At 41.7% G+C, this 14,406-nt stretch overlaps 1 protein-coding gene across 1 annotated transcript; it reads left to right on the forward strand.

The window, feature by feature from the left end:
* Positions 1-10,688: 10,688 nt before the first annotated feature.
* Positions 10,689-11,707, forward strand: LOC6732080. The gene has a single exon (XM_002079176.4). It carries the CDS (start codon positions 11,106-11,108, stop codon positions 11,652-11,654), a length of 549 nt encoding a protein of 182 aa, XP_002079212.1. The 5' UTR covers positions 10,689-11,105; the 3' UTR covers positions 11,655-11,707.
* Positions 11,708-14,406: the final 2,699 nt, after the last annotated feature.

Consider the following 14,406-nt stretch of genomic DNA (forward strand, 5'->3'; position numbering starts at 1 on the left):
AAGCCTCCATCGCTATATGCATATATGTACGTATATGCGGACACATGTGTGACTCTGCACGCTTCAGGTGTTAATGATATAATTTTATTTCGTGTACAAGTAAATTTCATTACCCTTGATAATGGGCCCATATAAGAGAGTGTCCTCGAGCGACGGGGGCTGAGAGGTGAGAGGTCCAGTGAGTGTCGGGAAATGATAGCCGCTGATGTCCAGAGCCCCGGGATTATACAGATTGTTCGCTAGCCCTGACCAAACGGCCATCGAAGTGCAGTCAAATTTTGAAGAAATTCATTTAATTTTTTCTCTTAAATTACGCACATTTTCTATTTAAAGTAAGGCTCAATGAAAATGCTCTTCAAATAAAACAATAAATAATTTGATTGAACAAATTAATTGAAACCAAAGCCAATTAATAAATTTTAAATTAATAACAATCAATTGGACCAAGAATTTCGAATGATGATAGCACCTGAGTGCTTGTGATGCCGCAAAAAAACAAAAAAGCCAGTTTGGCAGTGAAAGTTACTGGTATTTCAGGACATTTGTTTAATTTAGTTATGCATTCATGCCCTGCAATTGCGGATACCACAGGCATTTTTCTTGATTCGCATTCATTCGCTTATTGAAATACTATAGGCAAAGGACAAAGGGTATGCAAAATATGCTGTCCTACCAGTGGACAGAGGTGTAGTGGGGTTGTCCCCGTATCAACAGCAACTCCGAATTCGGGCTGATAAATATTAATGCTGTGCAAAGTGCGCACTGAGCCCTTGTGGGCAAAGGACTTTTGGTGTCCTGTCCTCGGCGCCCCTCAGTGCCCGGTCCCCGATTCTCGATTCTCGATGCTCCGCAGAATCGACTGCCAGAATCCTGGCGGCATTAATATTCATTTCCATGGCTACAATAACAGAGGGCGCGGCCACAGGAGGCGACTGCCATAAAGACAACAACAACAGCAGCAGTGACAGGACACGGTGGCCAGGCTCCTCCTTCTGGGGAATTCCAGTGTGTGTCAAAGGAATTGTTGAGGCAGGACCTGAAAACACAGGAGTATTGGGAGGGGCGGTCGGGGACAGCCGGGCGGAGACACATTGCGAATGCTCGGAGTTGTTCTTTGACATTCATTTAATTGACTCCTCTCTCTCGGTTTTGCATTTCAAATGAGGCGAGAATTCAATTTTTGTTTTTGAAACTAATTAAATTTCTACAGCCAGCCCTCACGTACCCAACCGCAGTACAAGAAATTTAAATATAAATTTAATAAGGCTGCCAAGCATTGTCCTTGCTCCCACCGGCTGATTCTCAACTGCCGGTGGCATTTTCATCATTTTATTTTATTATTATTATCGCTTTGGCAAGGCTCCCACAAAAATTCAAGAGCTGAGATACGAAATAATAGCAGTGTTGTGTAGAAGTTGCGTTACTCTCATCGAAAAGTTTACAAAGAAAATGTTGAGAAAATGAAAGTTAAACTATATAAAATGAGATGTATATTAAATTTGAAAAATATAATATTAAATTTGTAAAATAGTTTTTGATTTAAAATATGAATTATGTGGAAAATATACTTCTTATAATAGATTTCCCATTGTAGAGGCGCATATATTCTGTTTGGCCATCTAAGAATTGTGTTCGCTCATTTTAGCAAATCTTAGCCTTTCCTTCTTGGCTAGAGTATGCAAAAGGCAAAGAGCCAAGAAGTATCCTCGCCTTTGGCCTGCGTCCTTCACACTTTGTCAATGAGAGTTGGGTGTGAAAAATGAAATTATAAGCAGAACGACGGGATGCAGGAGCAACTCCTTTGCCAGGCCAACTCCTGGCATCATCAGCATCATGACAGTTGAGAATACATCTTAGGCGCATTTTAATTTCATGCTTTGCTTGGCCCGTTGTCTCCCTTTTCCCCAGGTTTCCCCAGTTTTCCCCCGTTTTCCTCCAATTTCCCAGCTGCGGCTTCTGTCGCTCTTTTTGATTGTTGCTGCGTAATGACATTTAATGTCCATAGACCATAATTGACAGAGGGGAGTGGCAGCGGGGGGATTGCCAGCGGATCTTCATGCGCGACTGCACAGCAGTTAAATTCCGGCCGAATGTCTTCCCTTTGTATATCCATCTCTATATGTTTTGTAGGCCGACATTTGGCAGCCGCTTTTGGCCATTTGTTCTGCCATTGAATGGGCCAAAATGATTGGCATGAGCAGATGGGGGAGGATGGCCATAATTTGTGGCCCAGAGTGCAGCTGAAAGCTTTCCCGATTCGAATTTAATTGTGCGAGGACGTTATGAGCACGAAGGTGAAACTGGATGATTTCAACGAAATAATGAAAGATTTCCACAGTCGCAGAGGACCATTTGGACCAACCAAAGGAAAATGCCGAGCGATTCCAGATGGCGTGGATTTAATGGCTAACCATTGTGAAAAATAATAAAGGTAATGAAATGGCTTTTGTTATTATTTGCAGTATTCAAAGAATATTAAATCATATAACAAGAATAGTATCCTACTTTTAGATTTTCGACTTAATTTGTTTAACAATTTAAGATATATTTTAGTATTCTAGAATTTGATATGATATTTGCAATATTTACGCTCATTTCAGGCATTTAAACATGATTACGTTCATATACATAATTAAAATGGTAATCGGAATCGAATTGGGAAATCTATATACTATTCACAACTATTATAGATGCTAATTTTTGGGAAATGTAATAAGTTATAAATTGGGAAATACAGTTAGCTGGTTTAAATTAATTAAAACTCGATACTTGATAAGTTTGCATAAATTCATTAATAGAATTAAAAAGTGAACAGGCTTATAAAAAATTGCTGTGAGCAAACATAAATCCCCAGCTTTTGTTCTCAGCATGGTATTTTTCATTTAATTTAAGCTGCAGGTAATTTAATTGCGTATTAATTATATGTATCTCTATGAATAACTATTTTATTTAGCCCACATACTGCGTTTCGTTGTGTTGCAAAGGCTGTCCAACCGTTTGGAAATGCAGCTGTCCAAAAGGCTTTAATGCACTTGACTTGGCTTGACTGACTGGCGGACTGGCAGCCCGGCCAAAAGTTCATTAAATTAATTAATGGAAAGTTCTCGAAAATGCATTTTCCGTGAGTATCATGTGGCCGATGGTTTTAGCCATATTCGAAGCTCCTCGCCGAGTGCAGTCAAAGTCAAAGGCACTGGCAGGCTGAATCTTATGGCTTAGCATCCCAAATCCCCACCCGCCGGCACTTCAGCCAGCTCACTTTAAGTTGCCTCCGCCAGTGGTCTCCTCCAGCCCCGCCCATTACCAAATCCAATCCAATCCCGACTTGCCACCAACATGCGTATCCCTTCGCGCGCTGCAGTCGAACAATGAGCCACCGCAGGGCACCATCGCATCCACATCCACCCACTTCTCAGCAACAACAATAGCTGCTCCTTCAACAGCTGCCAGCAGTTCGCCACCACTCCTCTACCGAAATCCAGCATCACAACATCCCAGTACCCCAGAACCCTAACATCCCAGCAGCATCCAACCATCACTTCATCCCAATCATAGCCAACTGAACAGAAACCCCAAACTAAGCCGCGTGATGCATTTGATCTGAAACCAGCAAAGTGGCAGAGTGCGCGGGACGCGGAGGTGCGGTGGATATCCTGGTTATCCTCGGGGCCAAGGAGTTCGTTTCAGAACTGCCAAGCACTTGAACTTCTTAAGTTCGGCTCGCCCCACTGGTTCGCCCTATTTCATTTACTTCTTTGCTTGATTGGGCGTCCCACGAAGCGGTTTTGTAAGTAAAAACTTATTTAATTGTTTTTTTCCAATTTTTACTTTAATTTTTATTAATAATATTATATTTCTTCTGTTTCAATATGCCAAAGGTGAATAGATATTAGGATAGTATACAAATAGTTTGATATCTAGTGATAATTGAAAGTAACTTTTAAATATTTATATAACCTGCCTTTCTGAAACTTCGATATTCAGGCCATATTCATTTAGAAATAACCTTGATCTTAAGCCCTGAACATCACTGTGCCTGCCAAGGAAATTAATTACTAGACACTTGCTGGGGCAGACAATGCGTTCCCAGGTGTAGTAGTTTTCCAGCACACCTGCCACACCCCACCCTACCTGCGGTTGTTGTTTTCCAGGGCAAATATTAATTTTCGCACCTTTGACTGTTGTTTTCGCAGCGTTTTGCATTGTTTTTGGCCTCCCAGGCAGCCAGCCGATGCCACAATGCGCCATTGTTGATGGCTGTGACAGGGGCTGGCTGCACAGCCATAATATCAGAAAGAAGCAGTTGGCAATCCGCACGGAGCAGGTCCCCTTTCCAGTTGGAGCCCGTATTTCGTAATCAAATCAGGCTGCATTTAAATGCATGTTGAGCTCATTTAAATCTACTTGAGGCGCTCGTATTCACAACCAATGCACATGCCCATGCCCATGCCCATGCCCATTCCCATGACCTATCACCTCAGTTCAGCTCCATCGGAGTGAAAGCATTATTTTGGCATTGTTCCATTTGAACTTGAAACGGGTGGCGGGGGGTGGAAGTCTGAGATAGTTTTGTGTGTTTCATAATGATAATGGAGATGTGGTCCAAAAATTGATAAAGAATTATTAACAAGAATGTGAATTATTTGAAATTCTGAGGCCTATCAATAGTTTATGTATTATTAGGCAATGGGAAATACAATTTATACGATGAGAAATACTTAAGCATACATAGCCGATCGTGAGTCACGCTGTCATCGCCAGGTGGCGTTGCTTTCTGTTGATTTTCCGTACGTGCTGTAACCACCAATAGAAAGCGTACAGCTTCGTCCTGCGTCCTTTCGCCCAGGTCCTTAGTGCTTAGTCCAAACCGGACTCGGCATAATCTCGCACGTAATTTGTATGTATGCGACAGAAATGTCCGTTGCACCTGTCGCCTAACCTTCGTCTCCCTTTTCCTTCCGACTTCTCGTGCCGCCGCCACCCCTCCTCTTGATCCTGACCCCTTTCCCCGCCCATTTTCCATTTTCCGGGACTGTCTGCCCCAAGCAAAACTATTGTCTGGCCAAGTTGTTGACAGGCACGTTGACGTCATTGTTTCGTAATTTGTATCCTTAGCTGGCGCATTAGAGCTTAGTTTATGTCCCCTGTAACCCTGGAAAACTTGCCAAGAATTGAAACTCGGTCCATTTTTAGTTTATTTTCTTGTAGTCTCATTTCCAAATGGCTGACTTTAAGCTGTGATAATTGATAAACATTCTTTTCTACACACTGCGTATGAGTTATATTTATTGTTAGTTGCAAATCCAACCAGCCTTCGTTGCGGATCTCTTTGTAAAGTTTTCGTTCCATAAATGTTATACGCCATTAGCTTAATAGGTTTTTTTTTCCAACAAAATATAAAACTAAGTAAAATGTTTATTCAATAATTTGTCATCTTAATTGAGAATGTAGCTTAAAGGTGTAGAAACTTTAAACTTGTCACGTTTATAATGCCTTAAATTAAAAATACAATAAAAAGTATTTAATTATTTGCAGACATAAGCAAATTTAAAAATGTATGTTAAAAATGCACATGCAATACTGGGCGTATGAGTAATAATATGAAAGCCGGAAGATCCGCAATTAAAATCGACTTAATTTTCCGTAATGCCCGCTTTTCAAAAAGTTTATGAAAAAATCATTTCCACAAATGTCAAACGTATTCGGGCTGTCACATCATATTTAATAAATTTGCCAGCCGAATGGCAAAAATACCAGAATTTGTCTGCCATTTACATGCTCAAAGTTGCTCAAAAGCTAAGCGGCTTATGCCAGCCAGCCATGTAACATGAAAAAGGAGCTCAGTCAGGCAGACAGTCTGGCCGTGAGCTAAGTGCTGGGGAAATAGGAACCAGGAACCAGGACACAGCACCCAGCAGGACACAGGACATGGGACCCGAATCCTGGACCACTTTCATCACACTCGTATCGATGGGAGACGCTAAAAAAATGCATCTCGTGTTCATTTGTGGCGGAAATAACTTTTTGAAGCTGTGGAGCCACATTTTACCTGGTTGCAAACTCCCTTTGCTCGCTCGGCTTACACTGCACGAAAAAAAAGAGCAATCGCGCTGCTGGTGGTGAAAAAAGGCGAGTGCTCTGAGTGGCAGAGAAGTAAAGTCCATTACTATTAAAAAAGTTTTTTTTAGAGCGACCAGGGAAACTTTGTTTGTGGGGCCTAAGCACAAAGATGACATCAAAGTTGTGTGAGTTTAATGTAATGGCAAGTGCGGGGAAAACTGGGCTGTGGGCTGTGCAACTTGCCTCACATGTTTAGCTGCTGTCGAAAGTTAACTCCGGCCCGCTTCCTTGGACAGCCTTTGGCAACTTTGTTGCACAATCGAGTACGAAATTCACTCGACTGGATTAAAAGATTACCGAGGAGATTATGAATCCCGGGGGCGGGGACTGAAGGTAGAAAGGCAAAAAATGCCGAACCCTTCAGTTTTAGAGGATGAGTTGCTGCAAGTTTTCCTTTGAAGGGAAAATCTCCAATATGTTGCTGGCAAAATATCTCCCCCGACTGTCAGTTGCAGATACCCAATTCAATTTCAATTTAAACCTTTAACCCCCGGGTTTCCCAGGCTCCGCGAACTTCAGACCCTAATTTAACGCGTTGACAATTTTTAATTTTTATTTAAAAACTTTTACTTGGCCGGCCCTCAACTCAAATCAAATTTTTTTCAGCTTCTCACCTGGCCGAAAGTCTGTCCGAAAAAAAGTTGTTTTGCTCATTAGAAATTCGAAAAGGTTTTCGCTTTTCCGGCCACCGCAACAAGCGGCAAACTTTTTGCATTAATTTCATTGCTCGGACAGAAGTTTAAGCTCGGAAAAAAAAACCTGGAATGACAAGCCCTCCAAAAGAGTTTTCCAAGAAAAAAAAGTTTTCGATTAAGTTGTGCGCCCAAATTTTTTTTACCAAATGTCTTTGTAAGCTGTCAGAGATTTTCAGCTTGTAAATTGTGTGTCCAATGTTTTTTCGTCGGCCAAATGAAGTGCGCAGATTGTTTACTTAGGGCACAAGACGTAAAAGGATTACCAGGGGACACTCGAGGGTTAATGCTAATGTTTTCATAAAAAGTGGCAGGAGGAAAAGGTTGGCAGCCTAGGAAAGAAAGTGTAATGGTTTTCCCAAAATTTAGTTCGGAAAATCTGAGCCAAAGGTGTTGATAAATTGCCACAATATTTTCATTTGGTTGATTGGAAACCAACTACTTTTTAGTAACTAGATATACTTATCATATGTCTAGTATATAGATTTTCTACAATAAGTTCGTTTAATATCTTTAGCTTAGAAATTGAATCTAAATATTCCTATGAGATTGAAGCCTACGGCTTTGTTGAGTGCCCTTCGCTGCTGTTGTGACCCGAGTCCTGGGCGCCGGTTCTGGTTCAGGATCTGATTCTGATTGAACCCCTCGGTAATCCGCCCATCCTGGCCATCCTGCCATTTCATGGCCATTGACATGGCCGACTCCCAACGTTGACCCCATGGTGCTGAGCATTTGCGATGGCTCTTGGCCAGAATCGTTTGTGACAGCCACTCGAACCGGAGGAGCGGTGGAAAAAAACGCTCTGGACAGTCGGCTTAGGATCCACTCCTTTTGGCCAGGACTCTGCAAGGACTGGTACATCGCCCGGATTAGCCGGGCAAAGTAAATTTCAAAGCCGGCATAAGTTGAGTTTTGTCACGCGCCAAACGAAAAAATACCCAAAAAACAGAATGAAATCGAAGTGGATGGAATCGAATTGGACCGAAAGCAATGAAATGGAAACCGTGCATGCGAAAGTCGTATTATGTTTTCAATAAAGGTATATGTGGCGGGCACTGGAGCCACTTTCACCCCCGCCTGTCATGCAAATCTTCAGCCTGGAAATTTTAACACTTGAGCGATTTTCATCCGTCGACCCAAGAAAAGCTCCTGGAGCAAACATGAAATATATATGCCACAGAATCTTTTTTTTTTGTTGCCGGCCACAGGAATGTTTGTTAATGCCACCGCTATAATCCAATCCCACAAAATAGAGAAGGAAACTGCCCGGGGCAAATAAATAAAACGAAACCCGCTCGCAACATTTCAGCAAATAATCGCATAAAGCATTTCGGACTGCCCAGCTGCTGGATCGCATATAATGTGTGGTCGTAGCGGCCATTTTTCGTCTTGCGGAGGAGTTGAGGACGAAGGACCTTCGCATTGTTTGCTAAGCGATTTGGTTTTGGGTCGCTTTTGTTGCTGGCATTAACTGCGGTTTCCCGTCTAAAATGGTGCAGTATTACACACATGTTTAAAGTGAATGGACACACAGGCGGTCATTCCTCTTAAATACCGTGGAAGCTGCACTTTATATGCCGCTTAGGAGAAAGAGTTAAGACCCACAAATCCTTATACAACGTTGAATAGATGACAATTGACAAGAAATTAGCTTTCATATACCGATTCCTTTTGCTAAGGTAATAAGCATATGCTCATGTACCTTATATAAATCCTTCGAGACTTTAATCGGAATTTTGAAGAAAAGGACCTTTGTGAAATGTTTACATTTTCCGCAAGCCTGCCGCTTTCCTTTCACTCAAATTTATAATCGATTAGACAAACTGAGCTTTCAGCAGAAGTTTTCCTCACAGGCCTCGGGGGTTTTCCTCCTGTCTGCCAACCAACTCATTTCCACTTTTGTTTAAGTGCAGAGGAAATCAACACGTAAAATTCCAATTAATTCCGCCTAGCTAAATAAATCGTTTCAACGCAAAACACAAACTGATCATAAAACTTAATAACCAAAGGCACTCAAACACAAATTCCAGCACGCACACATGGGCACTGAAATGGGTATAGGTATAGAGGCATTGGGATAAGGATAATTGGCCATGTATGCGTTGTGTAAACAGTTTTTTGGGCTATTTGCTTATCGGCAGAATTGCAAGTTGGTGCGGCAAACTTTTTGTGCTGATTAATAAGAAAGTCCATAAGTTGAGGAGGAGCAGGAGGGGGACTATGGAGACTCATAACCAGGGAAATTGAGACATTAGCCAGCTGGGCACGCGATTCCGATTCCGTTTCGCTACTTTGGGCACATCGCAAACGCATAAATCCAATTGAAAGTGCTTAGCTTTGATTTTCGCTCTTCAGCCCACTGCCGGACTTTCTCTTACTATATATATTTATATGTGCATATATATGTAGTACATATCTGATTTGGACTGGCTTAGTCCCCCAGCTAGCCATCGGGTGTATGAATGACCCGCAGTTGGAGCTTAGTTCGGTTCGGATCGGATCGGTGCGTACGTGTTAGTTTTTATGCACGGCTTTTTCAACACTTGGACACTTGAGTGTCGAGCGCTACGTGCCGCAATTCCCATCGACAGAGTTATCAGGACATGTCCATATATTGATAAATGCTCGAAGTGAAACATGCACTGAAAGAAACTAGTAGCTGGAAGAAATTACTTACAGAGAGATTATGACAACATAGTTACGTAGATGATTTATGGCTTATCAGAAGGATGGTTAAATGGAAGTAATTTTAAAAAACATTTGTTCAAGATTCGCAACTATGATTTCATGCTACATTGCCATGATATCCAATAGATAATAGATTTAAAAGTCACTTAAATGATTTTGGAATTACTGAAAGTGAAAGTAATGTGAGTGCTGGCATACTGCAGTACTTTTTGTCGCAGTGTAGATGTCTAACTACCTCTGCTCGATATCCCCGCCCCCCCCTGCGAATAGAACAAATATTTAGCCGTATGCCTGCCGGCGGTGGAAATTAAGTCACGTCGCGGCAATCGCGCACAGCAGTTGAAAGTTTTTCCAAGCCGCCGACAGTGAGTGCGAGCGGGACGGGCGATAATCGGAGCAAGCGAGACGGGGCGCTTTTGTAGCTGGAATAAAGGCTATTTGGCTGAGCGGAAAATGGTTTTGGCAATCTTGAAAAGCGAAACGTATATTGAAATGCCATTTCCAATGCAAATGCAGAATGGCAAAATTAATGATGTTCATTTCCTGCAGCCAGGCAAATTCCCCATCCCCTGTAAACCCTTCAACCGAGAGCTTACAGGAGAATTATGATTGTGAAACAATAGACTTTTCGCCATGGTTTGGAGGCTGAATCGTTTGCTGCAGGCGGCGTGCAACAAGATTTTCGCATTAAGCTGAAACATTGAAACTTCACCCCTTTGCCATACCCCGCATCAGGACTCCCTTTGGCCCCGCCCCTTTTACGCCACCCATCGAAGGCCATTACCATTTTCGGTTAGCTGCAGTTTTGCGTTGCAGCTGACGGCGTCGTTTTTGTTTCCTTTGTTCCCCCATCTTTGCCAATTTTGTATGCACTTCTACCACCACACCGAGCCGAACACCCCATACCCCCCAAAAATGCAGACCACCCCAACCCCACTCCATTTCCATGCCCCATGCCACCAGTTCTTTCCGCTGTTGCTTACATTGTCACAGTTGCCGCTTTCCTTTGCATGCGAAGTTGGGTCTGCTCTGGGCCGAGTTCTGGGCCCGGCTTAATGTTTTTGCATTTCATTCGCATGCCCCAGCTGCACCACCCCTTTCAATATTTGCTTTACAATTTCCCAGCAGTAAAAGACTTAGCTGCATTTGTTTAATTGCCTGAGAAGAAATCATTGAAAGGTACTAGATGGAGTTTTTAGCACCACGTGGCATGTTATTTAAGAGTTTAGATTATATACTTACCCAAATGAAACCAATTTGTTCAATCAAATAAATAAACTAATAAGTTATGTATTTTAGACGTTCGAAACAATGTCATCTTTCGTGCGACACAACCTTCAAATATTATTCTTGAAGTGGGTTAACTGATAACTAAGAAGCACAACACTAAATTCTTGGCAGGTCGTAAATACCCAACGAACTTAAGCAACCCATTAAATGAAATTATGCTGTGACCCCGATAAATCACTCATATTTCACCTTGCCTACATTCATTTGGCACTATACTAACTGCCAGTTAGACATAATTCATGATTATCGGTACCACCAACCAGCTTTATAAAGCCACAGATCCGTGAATTTGCAAGCAGTTGACTAAAAGTAGTCATGGCAATCATTGTATTGGCAGTAATTTTGGTATTGTCTCAGGGGATCCAAAGCCAGGATAATATATCCTTGGATCCACTAGAGAAGCTTAACGATGTCGTTACTTCTCGTCTAAAAGAGCGCCTTGAAGCAGCCACACCTGCTGATTTTCCTGGCCAATATAAAAGACTTCAACAAGCTGCTGATCTTCCGCTTTTCCAACTGGATGAAAAAATAATGGCATATAATGAGCTCAATCTTCTCCAGCGGGCGGACATCTCCTCGGGTTCAACTAGCGAGCCAGTGATCCGGAATGGAACCTCTTCCGAGGATGGACCAGCATTGCGACAGGGTACATACACCCAGATCGAAAAGCAAATCCTTAGACTCCTTAGGAGGCTTGGCATCTACGATAGGTTCACTGTTCGCGTATTCAAGGCAATCTTCAGCGATGAAGAGCAGCTAAAAAAGCTTAAAAAGAAGCTGGACGAGTTGGGAAAGAAGGATAAGGACACGGACAAGGATAACGACAAGGATTTATTGTGGGCCCATATCATCGATTTGTTTTGATCCTTGTACATCTATGTATTTCCATTCTATGGCCTAAATAAAGAATAATATTGCAGCATATTCATTATGGTTTATTAATTCGCCTTATATAGATCATCATTCTACTTAGCCGATTCTATTGTATCTTTTCTTTCGTAAGGCCTAAATACAAGAGTATTTATTTTTATGTAGATACACTTTGTTAATATATACACACTCCAATCCATCATCCGCATAAACTTATTTTTCCGTCAGGTGTAATCTCAGTGCGCTCTCAAATTATGCAATTAAATAGTGAAACATTTTGGGCGCAAACTTTGCCTACCTACATTTTTTAGGTTTTTTTTGGCCAGAAAACTCACTCAACACTCACTTAGCAGCATGAATAAAATTAAACTCACGGCGCAAGTTTTATTTTTGGCAGCAACAAAAACTGCGAAAATTGTAAGAAACGAAAAAAAGGCGAAACATACGAAACTTATAGCAAGTTGGGAATATTTCGAATACTGAATGAATTTTGCACATATTTCAAACTTGATTCCTTTTTCCCCCATATCCCCCACACCCCCTCGCTACACGTTGGAAAAGTTTGCGTGGCAAGGCAAGTTTTTCCCCGTTCAGTTGTTGTTGGTGTTAATGTTTCACTTCTCAATTCTACTTTTAATTTCTGGCAAAGAGGAGCGTTGCAAAAAAAAAGGCTAGGAATAAAATACTTTGATGGTAAAGTTGCTTATGGCGCTGCTCCATAAGAAAGCGACTGGGGGGAATGTGTGTCAAAATTAATTAATTTCATGATTTATGCACGAAAACTTTAGCAAGGCAGTTTTTCCCATTGAAAACACTGCACCGGGCTGCGGGTTAAGTGGTGCTAATGTTGGCCCATTGACCGCTGGCACTCCACCAACAAAGGGAGCCCACACCCAGTGGAAAACTTGGAGCTAAACCGAAATAGACCAACTCCCTGCTAAAAACTAAACAGGTCACGTGGCTGGCCGGCAAAGTATTTCCCCAGCCAGCGAACCCCTTCAAAACTTTGCCACCTCTTCGGTCAAAAGTTGGAGTCCCCAAAAAACTGGACTACCGAACAGTTGTTACCAGCACTTGGAGAAACATGATATCAGAAATTATTTATTAACCTGAGAGTTAGATCTAAAAAGTTCATGAATTACAAAAGCGAAAAATACCATACTTGGCTTAGATTGTCTTAGCTGAAATACTTTATGCTATTAAAGGAAGTAGATTTCAATTCCCCCTACCAGTTTCTCTCAGTGCACAGCTAATGCTCTTGCATTTCTGGCTTCTGCTGTAGGTGTGAACATTTATTTCAACAGCATTTCTCTGATTAGAGCTCCTTCAGCCGCCCCACTCCTCCTCCAATCTTGATTGGCAAAGTTCAGTTTTGGGTTTTCATTTCCATTTGGCTTTACCCGCAACCCGCTCCGGGAAACTGCTGTGGAAATCCTTTCGGCTGCTTATCGTTTTTGCATTCATTTGTTTTCAATTGTAATTAATCTTGGCCAGAAAAGTTTTCTTTTGACATTTTGTGGCTCCTAGGGTGCTCATTGACTTCGGCCTTAGTTTGCCAGGCATCTGTATTGTCCTGGCCAAGTTGCTCTTGTTGTTGCTGCTTTTTTTGGGACTGGGTGGCGATGGCAACAACATGTTACTGTCACAATTAAAATAAACTTTCTTCACTAATTGAAAAGTGTCAAGTATAATTTCTTTAAAGCTGCCCAAAAAAGGAAAGTTTCTTGTGGCGAATTCGATGACTTGTGTCCTTACTATGGCCATGAAATTAATTGGTGAAAATCTGTTTTTAATATTAAAGTTTCCTTCTTCTGCTTAGGACTTTTAAAAGGCTGTTCAAAACCTTTGCATTTATTTTAAGATTACTCCAATACACATTTCGACCTGCTTAAATAATTACATTGTAAGCCAAATTTTTATTTGGAAAATAAATTTATAAGCCTGCTTGCTTAGCTGTAAGTAAATTATGTTATGAATAACTTATATTAGACATCAATAATATCTTTAATTATATAGGCCAACCTCAAGGCTGCCTAATCAAGCAATTATAAATACCTGAGTTTATTTAAGTCTTACGCAATTTTTGCTTGCGGCACTATGGCTATAATCCGAGATTAACAACTAAAGCAGAGGAGTTTAAAGATATTTTGCATTGCATTAATTGAAATTTTTGCCACATCAAAGGGCATGAAAAAGCCGCAAAAACATGGAAACCCGCTCAAGCCAGTGCATTTCCCGCACCGCCAGAATCCAAAGAGATTTTCCCCACAAAGCGGCAACCGCAGGAGAACTAATTACACTAAAGTGTCAAGTAAGAGAGAGTGAGCCAAAGTGCAGGAGAAGTGCTCGAAGTAGGGAAAAGTTTGCTGTCGAAGCCAGCCAGCCATAAGTAATGCCGAACTTTGATATAATAATTTATAAGAATATTTGCAAATTCCAATAGCGGCAGGCAAAAATATTTTCGCCCGAAAGTATGCAATCGCAAATGCACTCGCAGCTGGTCGACACTGAGCTACAAAAGTATGCAGCAAGGGCGATAACACAAATCCACTGAAGTGGGGGGCTTAGCTGGGGAAAACGAAACTTTTGCCTGGCGAGAGAAAACTTAATCCCAGACCCCGGAGCCCAAAGTCAAGCAAACAAACAAATGCCTGGCGTTCGGAGTTGAATTTGGGGGAGTTCTGGCTGCTGGCTGAATCCCGGTTTCTTAAGCCGCCATTCATCAGTTTCGACTGGCCAAGTATTT

This window comes from Drosophila simulans, chromosome 2L (assembly GCF_016746395.2).
Source record: "Drosophila simulans strain w501 chromosome 2L, Prin_Dsim_3.1, whole genome shotgun sequence".
Taxonomy (NCBI): domain Eukaryota; kingdom Metazoa; phylum Arthropoda; class Insecta; order Diptera; family Drosophilidae; genus Drosophila; species Drosophila simulans.

Coding starts and splice junctions, on each gene's coding strand:
- LOC6732080 (XM_002079176.4), top strand. CDS start 11,106: ATGGCAATCATTGTATTGGCAGTAATTTTGGTATTGTCTCAGGGGATC.